At 56.3% G+C, this 22,032-nt stretch overlaps 2 protein-coding genes across 5 annotated transcripts; both read left to right on the forward strand.

Moving 5' to 3' along the window:
• Positions 1–634: 634 nt before the first annotated feature.
• On the forward strand, positions 635–14,318 carry ZER1 (zyg-11 related cell cycle regulator; the record flags this gene model as incomplete). Of its 3 annotated transcripts, none has more annotated exons than XM_084237456.1 (15): positions 635–807; positions 2,118–2,268; positions 2,467–2,903; positions 3,203–3,379; positions 4,134–4,248; positions 4,393–4,539; positions 4,805–4,978; positions 7,977–8,192; positions 8,907–8,948; positions 9,113–9,232; positions 9,824–9,939; positions 10,239–10,427; positions 11,039–11,136; positions 12,485–12,587; positions 14,002–14,318. In XM_084237456.1, 15 exons carry the CDS (start codon positions 650–652, stop codon positions 14,057–14,059), a joined length of 2,301 nt encoding a protein of 766 aa, XP_084093582.1. In that variant the 3' UTR covers positions 14,060–14,318. The 3 variants fall into 3 exon arrangements, with proteins under 3 accessions (XP_084093582.1, XP_084093580.1, XP_084093581.1); XM_084237454.1 differs by having other exon boundaries at positions 650–807; positions 4,805–4,972; XM_084237455.1 differs by lacking the exon at positions 10,239–10,427 and having other exon boundaries at positions 650–807.
• A 4,908-nt stretch (positions 14,319–19,226) lies between these two features.
• Positions 19,227–21,845, forward strand: ZDHHC12 (zDHHC palmitoyltransferase 12; the record flags this gene model as incomplete). 2 transcript variants are annotated; one of them, XM_084238554.1, is made up of 5 exons in its annotated part: positions 19,227–19,489; positions 20,524–20,660; positions 20,933–21,010; positions 21,212–21,378; positions 21,524–21,845. In XM_084238554.1, exons 1-5 carry the CDS (start codon positions 19,390–19,392, stop codon positions 21,843–21,845), a joined length of 804 nt encoding a protein of 267 aa, XP_084094680.1. In that variant the 5' UTR covers positions 19,227–19,389. The 2 variants fall into 2 exon arrangements, with proteins under 2 accessions (XP_084094680.1, XP_084094681.1); XM_084238555.1 differs by having other exon boundaries at positions 21,546–21,747.
• Positions 21,846–22,032: the final 187 nt, after the last annotated feature.

Below are 22,032 nucleotides of genomic sequence, written 5' to 3' on the forward strand. Positions count from 1 at the left end.
TGGGTGTTTGTGTTGTTCCACCCCGGGGCTGTTTGGAATAGTACTGATGTGGATCCCGACATGCGGCTTTTCACATGGACCTAGATTTTTATTTCTCTTGGGGAGGCGCCTCAGTTCTTAACCACACACGGTATAAGATTTGGTGGTAACGCGTCTGTGAAGCCCTGGGCCCTGGGGAGTGCTCACACAGGGGCAGCAGCTACAGGTTGTGCTGCACAGCAGGGGACACCCCACCATAGCTGTTGCAATTGTGAGGAGTGGATTGTAAAGCTCCTGTTCTCCCCACCCCAGTCTTGGGTCACCGCATACACATCTGCCCCCATTGTGAAGGCACAGAAATGCGTGGATGTGACCTCCACACTCTTTTCAGGTAAATCGGAGAGAGCGGCACAGCAGAGAAGGGCAGGGAGGAGCTGGGAGTCCTAGCACCTGGCTCTGCAAGGCTTCCTTTTAGTGTGGCACCACAGGCTTCAGTTTCCCCACACAGAACATGGACCTCGGGCAGCTGGTGGTTCTGGCCCAGAGGCCTGGCTCACCCGGCTGCTTTCCCACCCCACAGGTTGTGGTGCTGCCAATGACCCTGTGAGTGCCGGGTACGGACCGTTGCCCCCCGGGACTCTGTCCTGGAGTGGCCTTCTACCTGCCCAGCATGGCGTCCGACACTCCCGAGTCGCTGATGTCGCTCTGCACTGACTTCTGTCTGCGCAACCTGGACGGCACCCTGGGCTACCTGCTGGACAAGGAGACCCGGCGGCTGCACCCAGACATCTTCCTGCCCAGCGAGATCTGTGACCGGCTTGTCAATGAGTGAGCAGCTAGGGGATGCAGGGAGAGATCGGGGCCACTGTGCGTGTCCCACATGGGAGTGGCCATGGATACAGATGTGCAAGGGGTGTCCATGGGGAGATACTAGTGTGTCTGTAGTCGAAAGGGCATGCGTACTGCATTGGTCTTTGTGGAGGGGCGTGCACAGGGAGGAGCGGGGGTGAACTTCTGCAGCCCAGAGTGTGTAAGTGTGAAACTGCAGATGTGCTTCACACTTAGGAGAGGGCCGAGCAGCCTGCATGTAAATGGGAGTCACGTGCCACCCCATGTGCACAGGATGTGCGTGCCTCCCAGCACGTGTCCTCAGACACCTGTGGGTCTACACACCAAGTGCCCAGCCATGGACCCATGACTAGTTCGAGAAACCTGCACCCCTTGCAAGGGGTCCCCCTCCTGGAAGAGCAGGGGTGTGATCGCTGATGTCTGGGAGCTTGGTCTAGATGTGCAGAGGGAAATGGTTAGACCAGACAGTTGCGTGTGTGTGTGGGAACCTGTGTGTGACTGGAGGACAGCGCCCGACTTGTCCCAGGGTTCTGCGTGTTGAGCGCGGTCAGGCCCTCGCTGGACACTTCACAGACCAGAGTTAAGTCCATCTCACGGACAAAGAAGCTGAGGCCGGGAACAATGGGTTACTCGTGTGGAGTTGCCCAGGGAGTAAGCGGCCTGTCAGGATTACATCCCAGAGTATCGGTCTGAGCCCCCAGTGTTTCCAGTGTTCCAGTGTTTCAGCCTAGCTGGGAACTCCAAACCCTTGGCTTCATTTTCCTGGGGTGGGAGGGAGTTGGAAGGGGCTGGTCAAGAAACCAGGATCAGGGTCTCCCCTGGTGGCGCAGCAGTTGAGCGCTGGGCTGTGAGGCTGCCCGCAGCCTCTGCAGTGCCGGTTCGTTCCCTGGCCACCGGCGAGGGAACCACCAAAAAAAAAAAAAAGAAACCAGGATCAAGGACGAAGCCCCAGCTTAAAGAAGGAGAGGCTTGTGGATGTGGTGGGCAGGCCTGGGGGGTGTGGGCCAACTGTGCACCTGGAGAGGAGGCTCACATGGACGCTTGTTGTGGAAGCACCTGTGGTGGGGTGTGTGTGTCGGGGGGGCCTTGGGATTTGCTATTGAAAGAGGCCCCTTCCTCACCAGGAGGTCACCCAGGGAGTGGCCTTTGGAATCCGGGGCTGCCCTGAATCTCACCTGCAGGGTAGTCAGCATCCGACCGGGAGGCGGAGAGACGGAGGTTGCTGCTGGGGATCAGCGGGAGCTTCGGGAGGGTAGGGCGCCTCCTGAGCAGGGCTCTCTGCTCCCCAGGTACGTGGAGCTGGTCAATGCGGCCTGCAACTTTGAGCCTCACGAGAGCTTCTTCAGCCTCTTCTCAGACCCCCGCAGCACCCGCCTCACCCGCATCCACCTCCGTGAGGACCTGGTGCAGGACCAGGACCTGGAAGCCATCCGCAAGCAGGTGAGCCCGGACCACCAGGCGCCGGGAGGGCCGGGCAGTGAGTCAAGGCAGGGCCACGGGCCTCCAGCGCGGGACCCCAGGCCTCTCCCTGCTCTTCCACCCGTGTGCCCATCCCGCCCCAGGCCAGGCTGAGGGCCCCCATAACCTGGACCAGGCCTGGGGGTGGCAGAGGTGAGGCCAGTGTGCGACTGTTCCCAGGACCTGGTGGAGCTGTACCTGACCAACTGCGAGAAGCTGTCGGCCAAGAGCCTGCAGACGCTGCGGAGCTTCAGCCACACCCTGGTGTCCCTGAGCCTCTTCGGCTGCGCAAACATTTTCTACGAGGAGGAGAACCCGGGGGGCTGTGAAGACGAGTGCCTCGTCAACCCCACCTGCCAGGTGCTGGTCAAGGACTTCACCTTTGAAGGCTTTAGCCGCCTGCGCTTCCTCAACTTGGGCCGCATGATCGACGGGGTCCCTGTGGAGTCCCTGCTACGGCCGCTCAGCTCGCTGGCTGCCTTGGACCTTTCAGGCATTCAGACAAGCGACGCGGCCTTCCTGACCCAGTGGAAGGACAGTCTGGTGTCCCTTGTGCTCTACAACATGGACCTGTCGGATGACCACATCCGCGTCATCGTCCAGCTGCACAAGCTGCGGTGAGCTGCTGGCCCAGAGCTCGCCGGGGCGGGAGTGGGGAGGTGGGTGCCGGCAGTCCCAGAAGGTCCCTGAACCCCTGGCCAGGCAGAAGCTGGGAATGGAGGACACTGTCCCGTTCCTGAAACCCAATGTTTCAGCTGGACCAAGGCTGATCAGGGTACAGAGGATTTTCCCCAGAATGCCCTGCAGCATTTGGGGCCGAAGTAGGCCCTCCCCTGCCATGGGCTGAAGGTGCAGGGGCCTACATGGAGCTCCAGCCATGTCCAGCTCCTGACCCATACCCATACCCTGTCTCCAGACACCTGGACATCTCCCGAGACCGCCTGTCTAGCTACTACAAGTTCAAGTTGACTCGCAAGGTGCTGAGCCTCTTTGTGCAGAAGCTGGGGAACCTGATGTCTCTGGACATCTCTGGACACACGATTCTGGAGAACTGCAGCATCTCCAAGATGGACGAGGAAGCGGGGCAGACCAGGTGGGGGCCCACTCACCATGGTTGCCAGTGGGTGTCATCAACAAGCTTTACCTGTGCCAAGTGCCGTGCTGGTGCTGGAGATAAAGCACTCAGCCCTGCCCATTTAGTCTGTGTGAGCTTGCAGGGACAGATAAGGGCCATGGTGGGGAAGCACAGGGCTCTCGGGCTGCCGTGAGGATCAGGAAGGAGGAGGGAAGGAGACTGGCATCAAGGTGTCCTGGTAGCTCATTCTGAGCTTTCTTGGGGAAAGGTGTTCTCGCAGAGGGAATAGCATGTGCAAAGGCTGGAAGAGGCGGGAATTTGGGAGGCCTAGACTGGCTGGAGCCCAGAGCATCATGTCAAGGGCCCACCATGTGTAGGTGTCACTGGGGCTGGTTGCTTCCTGGGTGGGTGGGTTGAGAGGTCTGCTCGAATCAGCCATGGCGCCTCCACACTGAACAGGGTTTGGTAGATGAGCATGGTGGTCAGCAGGACCTAAAGGTGACACATCCTCACCATAATGGCAGGTGGTATATTCCGAAGTTGGCTACCACACTTCCCAAACTGCATGTTTTAGAATGTGCCTTTGCTGCCCTTCCGTGAAGAGGCGAGGTTGATGGCCCTGAACCTTAAAAAGAAAAAAGAAGATGAGGCTGGAGGGCTTAGAAGTGGACCCCAAGTACACACCTAGGCACCTCCAGGGAGAGGCGCTCCTGTGTGTGGAACTGGGGCAGCCCAGGCCCATGCTTCTGACCTCAATCCCCTCTTTCCTCAGCATTGAACCGTCTAAGAGCAGCATCATGCCTTTCCGGGCTCTGAAGAGGCCCCTGCAGTTCCTTGGACTCTTTGAGACCTCCCTGTGCCGCCTCACTCACATTCCGGCCTACAAAGTGAGGGGCTGTGGAGGAAGGGACCACTCGGGACCCAGGGAGAATGGGAGGGGTTTGGGTTAGAGCACCAAGCTATCTGCTGTGGGATCTGGGGGGTCCCACCCTGGCCACTTGTGGGTTGTTCTGAGCATGCTCCATCCTCAGGTAAGTGGTGACAAAAACGAGGAGCAGGTGCTGAACGCCATCGAGGCCTACACAGAGCATCGGCCTGAGATCACCTCAAGGGCCATCAACCTGCTTTTTGACATCGCACGCATCGAGCGCTGCAACCAGCTCCTGCGGGCCCTGAAGGTCAGCCCCACCTAGCCACCTGGCTCCTGTCCATCCCCACCTGGAGGGTGGGACCCTGTCCCTTCTTCATCCCCAGAGCACTAGCCGGCCAGCCTCTGGAACCCCCCCTCACCCCCCAGGCATGGCCTTGCCCCAGTTTCTGCTCCTCCTCTACTTCTGCCCTCAGAGGCAGCCACAGGGTAGGCCCTGCCCCTAGGACTTGCGGAGCCCCAGGCATGTCCCTGGGGCCACGCTCTCCAACTGGGCCCTGCCTGTCTCCGTACAGCTGGTCATCACGGCCCTCAAGTGCCACAAGTATGACAAGAACATTCAGGTGACAGGCAGCGCTGCCCTCTTCTACCTGACCAATTCCGAGTACCGTTCTGAGCAGAGCGTCAAGCTGCGCCGGCAGGTCATCCAGGTGGTGCTGAATGGCATGGAGTCCTACCAGGAGGTGACGGTGAGCCCCTGCCCGCTAGGGCCCGCATGCTCTGGCCGATACAGCCCTCCTGCTCACTTGCCCTGTGTCCCAGCCTTTCCTCACGGTCCCTAGGGTGCCATGCTTGCTCTCACCCTTTCTGGCCTGATTCAGTCCTGTCCCCTATTCCCACCCCTGGCTGTTTCACCCCCAGACTCGGGGCCCCATACCCAGCCTATCGCCCTTGGCTTCCCTCCACCCGGGACCCTGTCCTCCTGCCTCTGGACTTTGCTCCTGCCAACTCCTCAGCCCTTCTGCCTAGTAACACCTGCCGGGGGGTTATTTTCAAGAGCCACTTTTATGATAAAGGTAGTAACAATTTCTATAAAGAAAATAAAAATCACCCATAACCACGCCACCCAGTTAGGCTCTACCAGTATTTTGGGTAGCCGCCTTTCTGGATTTGAGTCAGGCATGTCTGTGTAGTCAGTGGGCGCATACTGTGTGCACTGTCTGTGCATTATGGGTCATGATTTCCCAGTGTCTCATAATGTGAACGTCTCCCATCTCAACAAACATTTTTACAATAAAATTGTTGAGTGTTTCTCTTCTGACTACAAACATAAATACCTAAGGCTTAGAAAACAAGCACATTCAGCAATACAGAAATTCACTAGAAAGTGGAAATTCCGAGGCGTCCCTGGTGGCACAGGGGTTAAGCACATCACTGTGAAGCTATCTACAGCCTCTGCAGCACCAGTTTGATCCCTGGCCGACCAGAGAGCTGACCCACATGGCGCAGCAGACCTACCTCTCCTGTCTCGCCCGCTGCTCCCCTCAGCAGTGTATTTCAGTCAGTCTGCCTGTTCTGATCCCCACTCTGTCTCTGGTGAATTCTCTCACCCTCCTGCACCTCTGGCCTGTACCCCAGTTCTTGTATGCATAAATAAATAAATCTTTAAAAAATAATAAAAAAAAAAAGTGGAAATTCCCCATCCAGTGTTCCTTCCCAAACAGCTGGTTGTAGTGGATCAGCAGCGTGATTGCTGATGTCAGCATAATAGTCAGGCTCCTCTTCAGGGGAGGCCACTCTGGTGCCAACTCTCCTGGGGCTCAGAGATCAAGCTCCCCCTCACTGGAGAGCAGGACAGCACTCCCCTGGATACAGGGGCTATTGTTAGTGAATCAGCCCATGGTTGAATACTTAGGTTGTTTTTTATTGTTTGCTATTTCAAATAAGGCTTTGCTAACTGTACTGAATTAATCATCTTTACAGCGTGTGTCTACAAGTAGAATTGCTGGGGCAGTGGGTATATACGTGTTTTTTTAAAGCATTTGGTATATATTCTCGAATTATCCTTTAGAAAGGCTGTGGTGGAGACATAGCCTCTGCGTGGATGAGGCGGTCACTGCCCCACAGCCTACAACTCCATCCAGACCTCAGAGCAACTGTTTTTTCTCCATTGAGATCAATTTTATAATCAAGTAAAAAGGGTGCTTTTTTAAGGAAGAAAGTTATTTGAAAATTAGTAAGCAAATTAATAAAACCAGTCAAAGAAATGGAAATGAAAATAACAAGATAGCACATTTCAACTCAAGAGATGGATGACACCGCGCAGTGATAAAGGTGGGAGAGAAGACCCCTCTTGTGCACCCCCACTGGTGAGCTAGGAATGATTCCACCTTTCGGGAGGCAGAACCTGCCAACACTCTCAGTGCATTGTTGATTTGACCTAGCTGTTCCACAGTTAGAAATATTCTTAAAGGAAAAATATACACGTACACCACCCTTGCTTGATTAAATAGAAATCAGAAGGAACTAGAATTTTAACAATAAAAGATCTGGGCAAGTTCAATGTGGCCCCCCACGGTGGGATATCTTGGTCGAGCTGTACCTCCTAAGGTGTCCACTGCTTGCTGCTGCGAGAGAAGGTATTTGGGACCAAGATGTATAACATCCCTTCTCCCCATCCTCTCTACTCCAAATTCATGTTTATATTTGCCTGGTGAAAACTCTGGAAAGATGTCCACCAAACTTTTAACAGTCACTACTTCTGGGAACTAAAAGGGGGACTTGAAGGTTCTGCTCAGATAGTTTTATTTGCACGTTTTACATGAAGCAATTGCTTTTATCATTGAAAATAAATTTTTTTCTCAAAAAACTAGGTATATTAGGGACAAAAAGATAATCAAGGATATCCTCTATATAATTAATGGAGTATAATGAGCTGGCAAAAGCTAACAATAAAAAAGAGGAAATTAAATTATAGGAAATGCACTGAGAATACTGTAAAAGGAAATAAGTCCACAGATGACGCAAAGAAAAAAATGAGGATGTGGATCAACTAGACCTCTTACTGCTGGTGGGAGTGTATACTGGGACTGACACATTGGAAGAGTCTGATGTTACTTGGGGAAGTTGGAGACATGTACACCTTGTGACCTCAATGCTCCACCCAAGTGTGTCTTCCCTAGAGAATCCCACATGTAAAAAGCAGGAAACATATACAAGACATTGTTCTAAGTGGCCAAACACTGACGTCCACCCAAACACCTACTGACAATTGAGCAGATGAATGGATTTGGAATACTATACTGCAATGAAAAACGAATGCATTTCAGACACCTGTATATAATAATGGTTAACCTTGCAAACCTTTATTGAATGAAAAAAATAAGATGCTGGAAAATCACTCAAATAGAAAACAGGGAGAGGAGTTTATGATTAGGAAGGGGCACGTGGGAATTTCTGGGTGGTGGCAATGTTCAATTTCTTGCACCAGGTGGTGGTCACATGGTTGTTAGCTTGTTTGCTTTATGATTAGTATAAAGCTGTACATTTATGGGTTTTGTACTCCTATATGACTATTACATTCCATGTTCTTTTAAATGTTTTTGTTAAAAAGCCTTGCAGTCTCCTCTTCCAGAAAATCTTCCTGGACAGCCACAGTTCTGGAAGATATCACAGTTCTAGAGAACCTGAGTCCAGCTCCTGAGTTTGCCCTTGACCTTGCTCCACTTGTGTCCTATCCTGATCCAGGTCCAGCGGAACTGCTGCCTCACCCTCTGCAACTTCAGCATCCCCGAGGAGCTGGAGTTTCAGTACCGCCGGGTCAACGAGCTCCTGCTCAGCATCCTCAACCCCACGCGGCAGGATGAGTCAATCCAGCGCATCGCTGTGCACTTGTGCAATGCCCTGGTCTGCCAGGTGGACAATGATCACAAGGAGGCCGTGGGCAAGATGGGCTTTGTTGTGGTGCGTGCAGGCGGGCTGCCCCTCCCCCGTCCTTTCTCATGAGGATCTTCCAGGAGGACCTGGGCCAGGTGTGGGAGGGGAGGGAGAGGGTGTACTGAAGCACAAAGGATTTAGGCTAGACCAAAGGATGAACTTCCTGACAGCACATGTTGCTTCCCCAGAACACTGTCATCCTCCCACATCCCCTCCAGCCCCTCCAAGTCACTCCTGCCTCTCCAGACAGCGTCCCAGCGGGGATTAAATAAGTATCTGAGGGAGTATCCAGTTAGCATCAGCCTCCCTACTGGGCTGTGAGCTCTGAGGGAAAGATGCCATGCTTGTTTCTTCGGTACTCATGTCCCCAGCACCTCCTTGCACGGGGCTGGGGGCACTGTGTGGAGGTAATGTTTGCTGAAGACAGGAAGCAAAGAATGGGGAAGGAACTAGAGTGCATCCAGTCTCCTCCTCTTTTTGTCTTGGGGGCGGTGAGGCTCTCAGAGAGAAAGGTGGACCCACAGCCACACAGGACTGGGAACTGGCTGGGACTGGCATTGGAGTCTCCTGATGCCAAATGCCAAGGGTCTGTGGATTGCACTTCTACAAACAGCCTCCCAAATAGACTGGCCTGTTGGTCTCGTCAGGATGTATTACCAGGAATCAAATCACTGACTCTCCTCTTTCTACCTTGGTTTTTGGGGAACATGGGCCCCAGCCAGTTCTCTTCTCTACCCACAGACCATGCTGAAGCTGATTCAAAAGAAGCTGCTGGACAAAATAGTAAGTTGGGTCTTCATGGAGCCACCTGCCCTTGGCCCAACCTGAGCAGGGTCTGGATTGCCCCAAGGGTGTCCCTGTTTGGTTGGGGTGGCCCCCACTGGGTGCCGGGAGCCTATAGGGCCTGTGCAGGCGAGCCCCTGCTGAGCCCACCCTTCACCCTCTAGTGTGACCAGGTGATGGAGTTCTCCTGGAGCGCCCTGTGGAACATCACAGACGAGACGCCCGACAACTGCGAGATGTTTCTCAACTTCAATGGCATGAAGCTATTCCTGGACTGCCTGAAGGTACCACAGCTGCCGCCCCACCCCCACCCCCAGCCAGCCTCTCACCCACCCCTTTCTACTCCCCCCAACCCAGGATTTGCTGCCCACATTGCTGTAGGGATCTTCGCTGACCCAGCTGGCCTAGCTGGACCCTCCCAGAACCCCTCCCAGGGAATCCCAGCCTGGGCCTCTCAGCAGGGATGGCTCAGACCCCTGGTCTGACAGGTACCCACTGGGACGTCCACTGGGCAGAGTTCTGTCCAGTTTTGTTCTAAAGCCCACCCATTATTTTCTCACTCTGGTTTCTGAGAACTAGTCCCTTAAATAATCTGAGCTTTGGTGACTAGGATCACGTGTGTCCCGCTCAGTTATCAGGGCAGGTCTCTGCTCAGCCTTTGATTCTGTGGCAAGGAGACACATCTTTTCAGTCACTTAGCGTGTGTACCCAGTACTGTGAAAGGTGCACTAGAAGGGAGGAGGGTGGCATGTGACACCCTCTCTTTGTCCGGTGAGAATGACAAGATGAAATCCCATAAAGCTTTTAGGTTAACAATACTAGAAAGGTAGTAATCAGAACAAATTGATATGGCTCTGTGGCTCTCCTTTTGCCAGGAATTTCCAGAGAAACAGGAACTGCATCGGAATATGCTGGGACTCTTGGGAAACGTGGCAGAGGTGAAGGAGCTCCGGCCCCAGCTAATGACGTCACAATTCATCAGTGTCTTCAGGTTGGTACCACTCTCCTTTCCCTTTTTACCTTGACTGCCAGGATGCTCAGAACCTGGGTTTCTGAGCACGTAGGTTATAAATGTCATCTCCTTCCCATAATGTTGTTTCTTATTCTTTCAGTTCTCCATAATGGTCCTGTTACAGGACCTCAAATTCCTTTTAGAAATTGTTTGGGCATGGATAACACATGATAAAGAAATAAAGAGGACCTCTGGCATCTGGTTTGTCAGTGGGAATTCAGCAGTTGGTGTCTGAGAGGGGTTTGGGGGCTAGGACCACAATTCTCTCTTCTTGGCAGCAACCTGCTGGAGAGCAAGGCGGACGGCATCGAGGTTTCCTACAACGCCTGCGGTGTCCTCTCCCACATCATGTTTGACGGGCCTGAAGCTTGGGGCATCTGTGAACCCCAGCGGGAGGAGGTGGAGGAGCGCATGTGGGCCGCCATCCAGAGCTGGGATATCAACTCACGGAGAAATATCAATTACAGGTGCGGAGTGGGGGGTGGGGCAGTACTGGCCTGGGCAGAGACTCTGGCCTTCCTTCCAGCCCCCTGGCGAGGCCCACACACAGCACATACCTCCCCTGCGTGGTGCAGCACACAATCCAAGCACATCAGCACATGTCCCCAAAGCCTGCTGCTTAGAAACATCTGATGTGTGTTTGTGGGGCAGAAAAGGAGAAAACACAATCATGCCCAAAACACAAGCGTTGCTAACCTCGCTCCTGGAGAGCACCCTGCTAAACAGCTGCTGTCAATCCATGACCCTCAGGTCTGCATGTCCATTTTTCAGACTTTGGAACCATGGCTCCCAATGGGCAGTCAAAGGGCACCAGAGGACAGCCACCCCGTCCTCGGCTTCAAGGGCGCCCGCGCCCTCCCTGCCCAGCTGGGTCTCTCCAGCTTCTTCACTCCCTCCTCACGTGTCCGTGACCTTTCTCACAAAGGAGGTCCCTTTGTGCGCTGGCCTAGGGGTGAAGGGACAGATGCCCCTTGGTCCCTTGCCCCCTGGCCTGCACATGGTTTGTCCACAGGACTCTTCAGAGAGGGTCTAATGCCACCCCTGGCATCACACATGACCTTAATTTCTCTTCCTACAGGTCGTTTGAGCCAATCCTCCGCCTCCTTCCCCAGGGCATCTCTCCTGTCAGCCAGCATTGGGCCACCTGGGCCCTGTACAACCTTGTGTCTGTCTACTGTGAGTACCCGCATGCCCGTTGTTCAGTCACGAACCACTCATCCAGCTGGGGGCTAACTCGTGCTCGGGGAGGGTACAGTGGGACGGAGCATGCGCAGAGCTCCGAGTGCACTGCAGCTCAGGCATTCCACGAGCCAGCCCCACTCGTCGCCAGAGGCAGGCCTGCTCTCCAACTTGCTGTTACTTTGAGCAAGTTTCTCAACTTCTTTGTCGCGTTTTCCTCACCTTGAAAATGGGATGACAACAGCACTTGCCTCAGAGGATTGCAGTGAAATCAGACAAGGGCCTAGCTCGGTAGCCGGCACCTGCCCGCTGTCCAGCAAGCATCCACCTTTGTGGCTATTACTCGCTGCGGTGTAGCACTGTATCTCCAAGAGATGGCGTGGCCCCAAGGAAAGCCCTGAGCTGGCACTCCCCGAGCCAAGCCTTGGAGTGACCGTGGGCAGGTCACTTCACTTCTCTGTACCTCAGTTCTTTTATCTATGAAGTAGAGATTGTAAGAACAGCTCTTGGGCCCCCCTGGTGGTGCAAGGGGCTAAGCACAGCGCTGTGAAGCTGTCTGCAGCCTCTGCAGCACGAGTTTGATCCCCAGCTGGCCAGGGAGCTACCCACATGGCACAGGAGACCTCTCCTGTCTCACCCACTACTCCCCTCAGCAGTGTATTACAGTCAGTCTGCCTGTTCAGCTCCCCACTCTATCTCTGGTGAATCCTCTCACCCCCCTGCATCTCTGGCTTTTACCCCAGTTCTTGTATGCATAAATAAATAAATCTTTTTAGCAACAACAAAAAAAGAACAGCTCCTGCCACACAGCTGCCAGAGGCCCATGGAAATGCCCATGTTCCCCAGGGAGCATAAATTCCTGTACCAGGCACTAGAACGTTCTTTGACAGAGCGCAAACATGAAACCAACAGGAAGGCAATGGTGGTTCTAGCCTGACTGATCACCAGAACCCCCTGGTGGTATTTTGTTAGAAATACAAATAGGGATCAGTCCCGTGTCTGTGGAATCAGGATGGCCAAGAGCAAGACTGTGACAAAGATTTCTCAGAATTGTCATGTGTAAAGACCACTGGTTAGGGTGATATTTTCCATAGGGTGAGCTCCGGCCAAAAATGCAGTGACTGCATAGCCAAATAGGGAAGAGCATGCCCCAAGGAGCCGCCCCTCCTTCTCCAGGGGCTCGGCCTGGGCCCGCGGCTCACCCGCACATCAGTGCCCCCACCCAAGTCTGCGTCTTCATCCCGCCCCTCTGGAAAGGCAGTCCTGGCAGCCAAGGTGGGTTCCTGGGCTGCAGGCTGATGGAAGGCCCACCTGATCACCTGCTGTTGCACCCCCCCCCACACAGCTGACAAGTACTGCCCCCTGCTGATCAAGGAGGGAGGGATGCCCCTTCTGCGGGACGTGATCACGATGGCCACTGCACGGCCGGAGACCAAGGAAATGGCCCGGTAAGCCCAGCAGGATTTCTCTTTGGAGTCGATTTGGGGGAGTGAGGGACACGAGGTCCCTCTGGTGGACAAGGATGCTGAAATGCCAGGGCGCAGCTGGAGAGTGGTGTCATTTGGGCCACAATGTGGCCAGAAAGACCTGTTCCGAACAGAGCATCATCGCTGCTTAATTTTCTTTTATTCTCAGTAAATTCCATCCTCTCATCACTGGGCGTTAAGCACAGCAGTTCAGGATTTTTTATAATTTTGGTCAAGTCACTGCACCCAAAGAGAGGTCGGGTGGTGCAATGCACTGTAGGAGGAGACGGGCAGAGCCGGGGCGGGGGGTGGAGGTGGGCGAGAGGGGGCCGCCGAGGCCCTTGCTGCGGACACAACATGTCTAACCCAGCTTGGCTCTGCCCCTCCCTGCAGAGGCTGTTGGGTGCTCCCTCTCACTGTGGGCAGTAGTGGCCCTGTTGGCTCCAGGGTTAGGATTTGTTCTAGAAGGGCGCGGAGTTAAGTTCTAAACTGGAGCCCAAAGGCTCCCAAGGGTGACTCGCTGAGCAGGAGCAGCACCTCGGCCTGACAGAAGGACCGAAACATTCATTCACGGACTTCCCTGCACTTGAGAGGGGGCAATGAGCAGTTCTCAGATGCGCCCTGGGAAAGGGCCACCTGGAGGGATTGCTGAGATGTGGAGGGCCTGCGCCCGCTTTCCGCCTCCAGGGGTCCCAGGAGTTGGGCCCTCGCACAGACAATTGGGGATCCCGGCCAACTTGAGATGTTCTGGGTAAGACCCACCCGTAACCCGGGAGCCGCCCTGTAATGCCTGAGCAGCGTCTCCGAGCGCCTGACAGCAGCAGGAGTGGCATGAGAGGGCATTCGGAGAGGTCACACTGCCCGTCACGGCTCCTGTCCCCTGCAGGCGTCCCTTACTTCCCACAAGGCCCAGGGACACTTGATAGCCCCAGAGGTAACAGTGAACCCCAACCCAGCCCAGAGGCTCAGGGCCTGGGGATACCTGTCAGCAGCAGGTCAGCTGTTCCCAAACGGCACATCAGAGTCACCCAGAGATCTGAGTGGTGGTTCCCAAACGTTGGATCTGGGTCTCTTGGTGACTGATGTGCCCCAGTTTGGGGATCACTAATATCAGACTGTGAGGAAGAAAAAGGGCTGGTGTGTGCATGGAGGGTAAGATGCAGCTGAAGAAAGGGCTGAGGATCTGGAACTGGTTCTGGGGAGCCCAGACACTGCGGGGCTGACGGGTGGGGTAGGAGGAAGAAGGGGAGATTGGGTCCTGATGGTACCCCTTCCTGGGTACCCCGCACCGCGGCCACCTGTAATGCCATCTCAGTCAGCACCTCAGCTAACAAACCCAGTGACCTGGCCCCAGAGGGGCCGACCGCCCTCCAGCTCTGTCCCGTGTTGTCCCCAGCAAGGTGATCGAGCACTGCAGCAACTTTAAAGAGGAGAACATGGACATGTCCAGATAGAGGCCCGCGCCAGGCTACCGCCACTCTAGACCTCGAGGCCAGGGAAGCGCTCGCAAGCAGCCCAGCTGGCAGACCCCAGCGGGGGCTCCCACAGGATGAAGGGACACGGGGACTTTTGCACAAGCGAAGCTTTTCCTTAACGTTAGTGAGATATATATATATTATATATATATATACATATATATTATTTTTTTTTTTTTGGTTAGGAAGTGTGAAGTTTTGTGTGTATGATTTCCGTACAAAAACAAAAGAAACACTCCCTGAGTCCTTGCAGCTTTCTTGGCCATTCTCAAGCCCCATCTCAGAGCCGTCATCGCTGCCACACTCACTCCTTCCCCGCCAGGTGAAATGCCTCTCACGTGAGTGTCCGGTCCTAGCCCAGCAGCCTCAGACCCTGGCCTCGCTTCCTTTAAGAGAGGTCGCAGGCTGTTAGTAACCCCCCAGCGCCCTAACCCACTTCCCCACCCCCGCCAAAGCCTGGGGACCCAAACTGGGTTCCTGTGTGCGGCTGATGGCATTTGGGGATTAAAACTAACCCCACTGGCTGTTCAGAATGCCTTGGTGCTTCCGGCTGTGGGTCCTCTGGGGCAAGGAAAAGAGCCAAGCCTCCATCTAGGCGGCCTCAGCCCCAGAGGACCCCCAAGGAGCAGGGTTCACTGCGCCCTGTGGCTCTCGGGCCAGGCCCGCCTGAGGCCATGCTGCTATGGAGGCTGCCGCCTAGTCTCCCCAGGTCCCAGGCTGTGGAAGGCCCAGCCCAGGGCTGGTCAGAACTTGGGCAGATTCCACTGCCCTTTCTGCCAAACATATCCATAAGCTGCCCCCAGCCCAGAAGCTAGCACTTCCGGGGTCAGGGCCTGCTCTCTTCCTCCCCAGCCCTTCATCTTCCCGCAGCACCCACGGTGCCCAGGCACCCCACCAGCAGAACTGAGCCTGCCTCATTCACCCTGCCTGCCCTGCTGCCCAGAGGACCCCCACACCTCTCCCAGGCAGGAGGTCCCTACTCCAGCCTTCCCCGGGGCAACAGGCAGATACTTCCAGACCAGCAGCCCCACAGCCCCACAGCCCCTCCCGAGGCCCTCCTGCCCTGCCCCGCGGCTTTCCCTTGGAAACCTGTGCTGTGTTCAGAGAAGTGAGACGTAACTATATCTGGAACTCTCCTGTGGCCTCCCTTGATGTAACTCTGAATTGCTCCTTCCTCCTGGGGCAGGGGTGAGGAGGCCCCTCCGGAACAAGGCCTGGGGAGCAGAGCCGACTGCAGGCAACTCTGGGGGATGACTTTTTCTTCCTCCTTCCCTGGGCCTGTTTTGGGGTTCTCCTAGCATTTCTTCCCCCAGGCAAAACAGGTTGGGGGAACAGGCAGGGGAGAGGCGCTAGGCTTTTCTCCTACGGGTGTCTTCCCTACAGGCCCCAGGAGGGGCAGTCGCCCTGTGCTCCCCCCGCATGGTGGTGGGCCGCCTTTGCCCCCCTTCCCTGCTCACGAGGCTGAGCCAGACCCCAGGCAGAGCTCACATCACATCGCTTTACCGCCGGGGGCCGGGGGAAATGTCTGTACTTGGCGATGTCACAGAAATACATTTTTGTGCAAAGTGAAGAAGAGTGTGGTGTCTTTTTTGTGGACGGGGGTGTCAGGAGCGGGCCTTGAGTGTGGGTATCTGCGGCAGGCGGGGGCCTTTTCAGTGGTCTCGTGTGTCCAGCCCCAAGCGCCTCTTGACAGCAGCGTGGGGACCAGCGGCAGACGCGGGCTGGGGCACCTGCTTCCTCCCTGTGCTCTCCACACTGCTGTGCCCAGACACTGAGGGTACAGCTGGTGACTGGACCGGCAGGGCTCCCGCCCAGGAGCCCAGCACAGTGGAGACAAATGCCAAGTTGGACTTCCCCCGAAATCGCACATGCCCTGTAGGGACGCTTGCCCCTCCCAGCAGCCCAGGGACGCAAGCTCAGAGACAGCACCGCGTGGCTGGGGAGCGCATGGGGGTCAGGGAAGGTGCATGGGATAGGCCGCAGTGCTCAGGAGGGGAGACAGCACCTGCACGTCCCATGCAGGTGGGAGGCTTCTCACAAGAGGAGGCAGTAAGAGGAGGCTGCCCATTAATGGGTGCACAGGGGAAAAGCCTGTGGACAGATGGCTTGCAGGGAGAAGCACGAGGAAGTCACTGTGGCTGCAGCCTGTGGAAGGCACAGGGGACGAAGTCGCTGGGATCCAGTCACCGTGACCAGATCCCAGCCTTGCCCAGGACCGTCCTGGCTTACACCTGTTGTCCCAGTGTAACTATCAACAGTGCCCTCAGTGCCCCTGGGGTGCCACCAAGGCACCACCCAATTGGGATCCTTAAAGAACAGCTTGGGGGCCTCCCCGGTGGCGCAGCGGTTTAGCGCTGGGTTGCGAAGCTGCGCACAGCCTCTGCAGCGCCGGTTCGATCCCCGGCTGCTCCCCAGCCACCAGAGGAGGGTCCCACATGGTGCGCAGACCTCTCCTGCCACCTGCTGCTCCCCTCAGCAGTGTACTTTGGTCCTTCTGCCTGTTCTGCTCCCCACTCTGGCTCTGGTGAATTCTCTCACTCTCCCGCACTTCTGACTGTACCCAGTGCTTATATAAATAAATAAATAAATCTTTAAAAAAAAAAAAAAAAGAACAGCTTGGGTGCTAGTACCAGATCAAGGGGAACCACTGCCACACATGCCAGGTGGGTGTGCCAGTCCCTCCTTGACCATCCACAACCAGGCTTCTCTGAAACCTCTTGCCCACTAAGCTTCAACCTTGGCCTTTGGAAACTATAGACACTCAGCACAAGCAATGTCATCCACTTCCTTCTCATCACATTAAAACACTGACATAGTTTCCATCAGCTCAAAGTCTTACCTCTAGAATGATCCTAGCCCTCCTTAATTGCCCCCCAAGAAAGCGCAATCCTGCCAAAATAATTTGTTCTTTGTGCTTGCCAACACCGGGCGCTAGGCCCCTTGCCATCCCGCAGAGCATTTACTACAAAGACTTAAAATCGTGAGCCCTTCCCCTCTTGCTCTGACATGTATTTGTACCTTCAACGATGCAGGTCTTTCTCAAGGACCTGAACAAATCCTCTAAAATAGAATCATCAGAAAGGACTAACTTAAAAAGAAAAGAAAAAAAAAGGACTAACTTCAGTTATTGCAGGCAAGCACACAGCTGGCCAAATCAGCCTTTACAGACTGCCTGTCATTTTTCTCTACCCAGAGTCTTTTTTTTTTTATTTATGCATACAAGAACTGGGGTACAGGCCAGAAATGCGGGGGGGGGGAGAGGGTTCACCAGAGACAGAGTGGGGAACAGAACAGGAGAATTGACTGAAATCCACTGCTGGGGGGAGCAATGGGCGAGTCAGGAGAGGTCTGCTGCGATCAAACTCATGCTACAGTGGCTGCGGATAGCTTCATAGGTTGCATCTTAACCCCTTGTGCCACCAAAGAGGCCTCCCAAAGTCTTTTCAAGCCCCCTCGTTTCTCCTCAACAACCTCATATTCCCTTTGAAACTCCCAGTCACCTCTGTATAAACTGAAGTTGCATTTGGTTCACACACTGGATCCTCTTCCCAGTTTCTGAATTAGTATATTACTGATTGAAATCTGTCCTTACCACTTTAGTGTCCGACTGTTTACCTTTGACACCAGCACAGAGATCGACTCATGGAAACGTCAGAATTATTTATTAGGTGGCCAGTGCACTGGAGATCCCAATTCAGCACACAAAGTCATGCAAACACTGCAGTAAAGACAGAGTTCCAAGTGACAGACTAGTTATTCCAGGTTAGTCAAACATGGGGGGAAATTCACTGACCAATGCAACTGGGAGCTTAGAGTTAACATTAGCTTCAGGCATAGCTGGATCTAGGGGCCCAGACAATGTTGTTACAACTTTCTCACTCCCTCTTGCAATACTGCTTCTCTGTCTCTTTGTAATTGGCCCTGCCACCCTTTCTCTCTGCATAGTGTATACAGCTGCCAATAGCAATTAGAGGCTTGAGATCCAAAAAAATGCCCCTTTCTCTCTGAGCCTATATGCAGAAATCTCATGGATTGTGATTGGCCCTGTTGAATCACACGCCCACCAACGACCAATCAGTGGGTACAACATGGGAAACCAAGGTGGGGGGGCGGTGCTTTTAGAGTCACAAGCCCACAACTTGCCTCTCACCATGCTCTGAGGGGAGAGACAGTTCCTCCAGAACCTTGTGGGGTGGCACAGTCAGTTCCCCACTAGAAAAAGGATGGTGAGCTGACAAAAACAGCAGAAGTCTGAAGAGTCCACTGCAGAGTTGGGAGGGCCCATGTGATGGAGGAGGAAGGTAGAAGTTGTATCCGCGGGAGGTACAGGTGGAAGGCAGGACTGAGTGGGGAAGGCCCTGGGACTCAGGAAGATGCGGTCTGGCCAGACACAAAGCAACTCCATGTTTAACCCCAGCCCGACTTTTGGTCAGTACCCATGCCTGGTTCACGCCCTGGACACATGGAGAAAGAAAAGTGAATTTAAGAAAAAAGATGAGGTTTTGCCTGAAAATAGCAGGAAGCCTGGCCAGGGAAGTCAGTGTGCAGGGGTAGGTGTTTGCTTAGAGCCAGGAGACCAGCAGCCCCGCGCTGGATACTCTATTTCTTTCATTGAATCCTCCTTACCCTCCTTACGGTGGGGAGTGTTAGCATCTCTCCACTGCACAGACAGAAGCCAGAGCTCGGCGTGCGTGGGTGGCCTGCCCAAGCTCACACCGGTAATGCGGGTCCTTCTCCCACCCCAGCTGGGCCCCCTTAACCAGCATCTGCACCCAGACCTCCACGCCTCCCCTTCGCAACAGCTGAGCACGGACGGCAAGGAGGGAGGGGAGGCACCACGGAGCCGCCTCGGGCGCGCCTGCCCCTCCGTCCGCACAGCCTCGAATCCTGCCACCTCCCGAGACTCGCAATCAGGCCCAAACAACATCCACCTGGGCCTTCCAAACGCCCCGGGAACCGCACGCATGCGCGACGCTGGGGGTTCGGGACGCGGGCTTGGGGGGCCGCGGGAGCTCAGCAGGGCGGGGTGACGACAGCGCCCGCTTTCCAAACTTACCTGGCGGGTGGGGACCCGGCGGGGGCGGGGGCAGGTGCCGGCCGCGCGCGCGTCGGCCCCGCCCTCAGCCTTTTCAGGCACCTGTTGGCTCGAGGGCCTACTCGGCCGCCGCTGCCATCCAATAGGCAGCCTCGCTGGCCCACGCTGGCCCCGCCCACAGCCGGGCCCGCCAATCCCCGCGCGGCCGCGGCCCCGCTCCCTCGGAGGGCCCGCCCCCCGGCGCTGCTTCCGGGTGGGGCCCGGGGCCGAGGCGATGGCGCCCTGGGCGCTCCTCAGCCCGGGGGTCCTCGTGCGCTCCGGGCACACCGTGCTGACCTGGGGGATCACGCTGGTGCTCTTCCTGCACGATACCGGTGAGCCGCACCCCGCGCGACCCCGGGCCCCCCGACCCCACGGGGCTCCCGGACCTTTGGGGTTCACTGGTCCCCTGCGGAGCCCCAGGGATCCCGAGCGCCGAAGGATCCCTGCCGCCCCCCAGGCGCCTCCCACCCGCCATTCCAAGAGCCACCTGCTTTCCGCCTAAGACCCAGCTGATCCCGAGTTAATGACATCTCCCTGCACCCCAATACTCCGTCCATCCCATGCCCACTAAACCCAGCGACCAGCGGAGCCCCATCTCCCCTGATCCCAGTCTCCCCTCCTTAGGATTTCAGGGATCAACTAGATCAACCTGGGCTCCTAGCTGCCCACCTCCAGGCTCCCCACCCTCAGGCTGGAGAACACCCTGTAGGGGAGCCACCTGACCCCTGCCTTCCCATCCTTGCTTCTTGCCTGTTAGCACCCTGCACCTGCCCAGCCCCTGCGCCCCTCGGCCCTTACCCTCCTCACCTGCCACGGGCTGCCTCAGTCAGGCTCTCACCCTCCCTCACTACCACCCACGAAGCCCCTAACTCCCTGCTCCTCCTCTGCCCCTGGGCGGCCCATCTCATTTTCCTCCCCAGCCCTCAAGCTTCCTCCACTGCCTTCACCCTTTAAGACAGCTCTGCTTCCCACCCCCCCTACCCCGCCCTCCTCAGACTCTCCTCTCCCCAAAAGCCTTAGTCACCTCAGTGGAGGGCTGGACCCCCCAGCCCTGGCTCCCCTCATTATTCCACTGCATCATTGGAACCTGTGGCCCGAGCTCCTGGTGCTGGCAGAGAGCTGTCCAGCGGGGGGCGGGGTGGGGGGACTTTCAGAAACAGATCTGACCCTGTAACCTTCTGGGCTCTATCACCCTGTGGATAAGAGCGCAGGTGAACTACTTTTCCTGATACTGTTGCACCCTGAACAGTGGCCACTCATCAGACTCCATCTCCAGGCCTTCGCTCAGCCATCGTAGCTGCACCCACACCCGCACCCCCGTTGGGCTCTGGCCCTGGCCTCACTGTCCTCTTCTCGGCCCCTACAGCACTGCGGCAGTGGGAAGAACAAGGGGAGCTGCTCCCGCCCCTCACCTTCCTGCTGCTCGTGCTGGGCTCCCTGCTGCTCTACCTGGCCGTGTCGCTCATGGACCCAGGCTATGTGAACATCCAGCCCCAGCCCCAGGTAACCAGAGGGCTCCTGGGTGCCTGCACTGCCTCTCACCAGTGGGGGACCCAAGCCACAATAAGGGTGTCATGCCAGGCTCTGTGCTGAGGAATTTCCCGGGGCAGCCCAGTGAATTCTCTTGCAGCCCTAGAACTTGATCCTCCAATGAAGAGATGGCATGGACCGCAAGACACCCACAGCCAGGATAATCTGGGCCCCCAAAATAGGCACACCAGTGCCATCTGCCTCTCTAGGGGACCCCATCTTAGACCCTGCTCTCCAATTTTCAGGAGGAGGTCAAGGAGGAGCAGACGGCCATGGTTCCTCAGGCCATCCCTCTTCGGCGCTGCAGACACTGCCTGGTGCTGGTGGGTGATGCCAGGACCCCCATGGGAGGGGTTGGGGCAAGGTTGACACTTCCTGGGTTCCTCCTGCCCTGGTGCCTTGGCCTCACCCCTGCTCCAGGAAGGCCTCCCAGATTCAGGCCTTGACCGCGTGCCCTCCTCCCCGCCCCCACTGTCGGATCCACTGGGAACCAGTGTGAGCCCCGACCCGCTCTGTGCCCACAGCAGCCCCTGCGGGCCCGGCACTGCCGTGAATGCCGCCGCTGCGTCCGCCGCTATGACCACCACTGCCCCTGGATGGAGAACTGCGTGGGGGAGCGCAACCACCCGCTCTTCATGGCCTACCTGGCGCTGCAGCTGGTGGTGCTCCTGTGGGGGCTGTACCTGGCATGGTGGGTCTCACCCCTCTGTGGGGGTGGAGGGTGGGCAGCCTGCACCCACAGGTGCAGCAGAGCCAGGGCTTTAACCCCTTTTCCCCAATGCCCTTCCCTGCGGCCCCTGCCCTGTCTGGGTTCCCACCCCTGTCGTGTCCTGTAGGTCTGGCCTCCGGTTCTTCCAGCCCTGGGGGCTGTGGCTGCGGTCTGTCGGGCTCCTGTTCGCCACCTTCCTGCTGCTGTTGCTCTTCTCGTTGGTGGCCGGCCTGCTCCTGGCCTCGCATCTCTACCTGGTGGCCAGCAACACCACCACCTGGGAGTTCATCTCCTCACACCGCATTGCCTACCTCCGCCAGCGCCCCGGCAACCCCTTTGACCGTGGCCTGATCCGAAACCTCGCCCACTTCTTCTGCGGGTGGCCTTCAGGGTCCTGGGAGACCCTCTGGGCCGAGGAGGAAGAGGAAGGCAGCACCCAGGCAGCTTAGGGGCGCTGGAGGTGGCGCTGCCACCTTGTGCCTGAAAACCAGAGGGTGCGCCCAGCCTGGAGCTCCCCACTTCGGGCCCGCTCTACTGGGCCTAGGAGCAGAGCAGTGAGAGAGGCCCCTGCCTCAGTGGGTGGGACCACCCTCCAAAGAAAGAAGGGGAGGAGGAAGATGTGTAGGGGTCTTGGAC

This window comes from Talpa europaea (genome assembly GCF_964194135.1).
Source record: "Talpa europaea genome assembly, chromosome: 7".
In the NCBI taxonomy this organism is placed as follows: domain Eukaryota; kingdom Metazoa; phylum Chordata; class Mammalia; order Eulipotyphla; family Talpidae; genus Talpa; species Talpa europaea.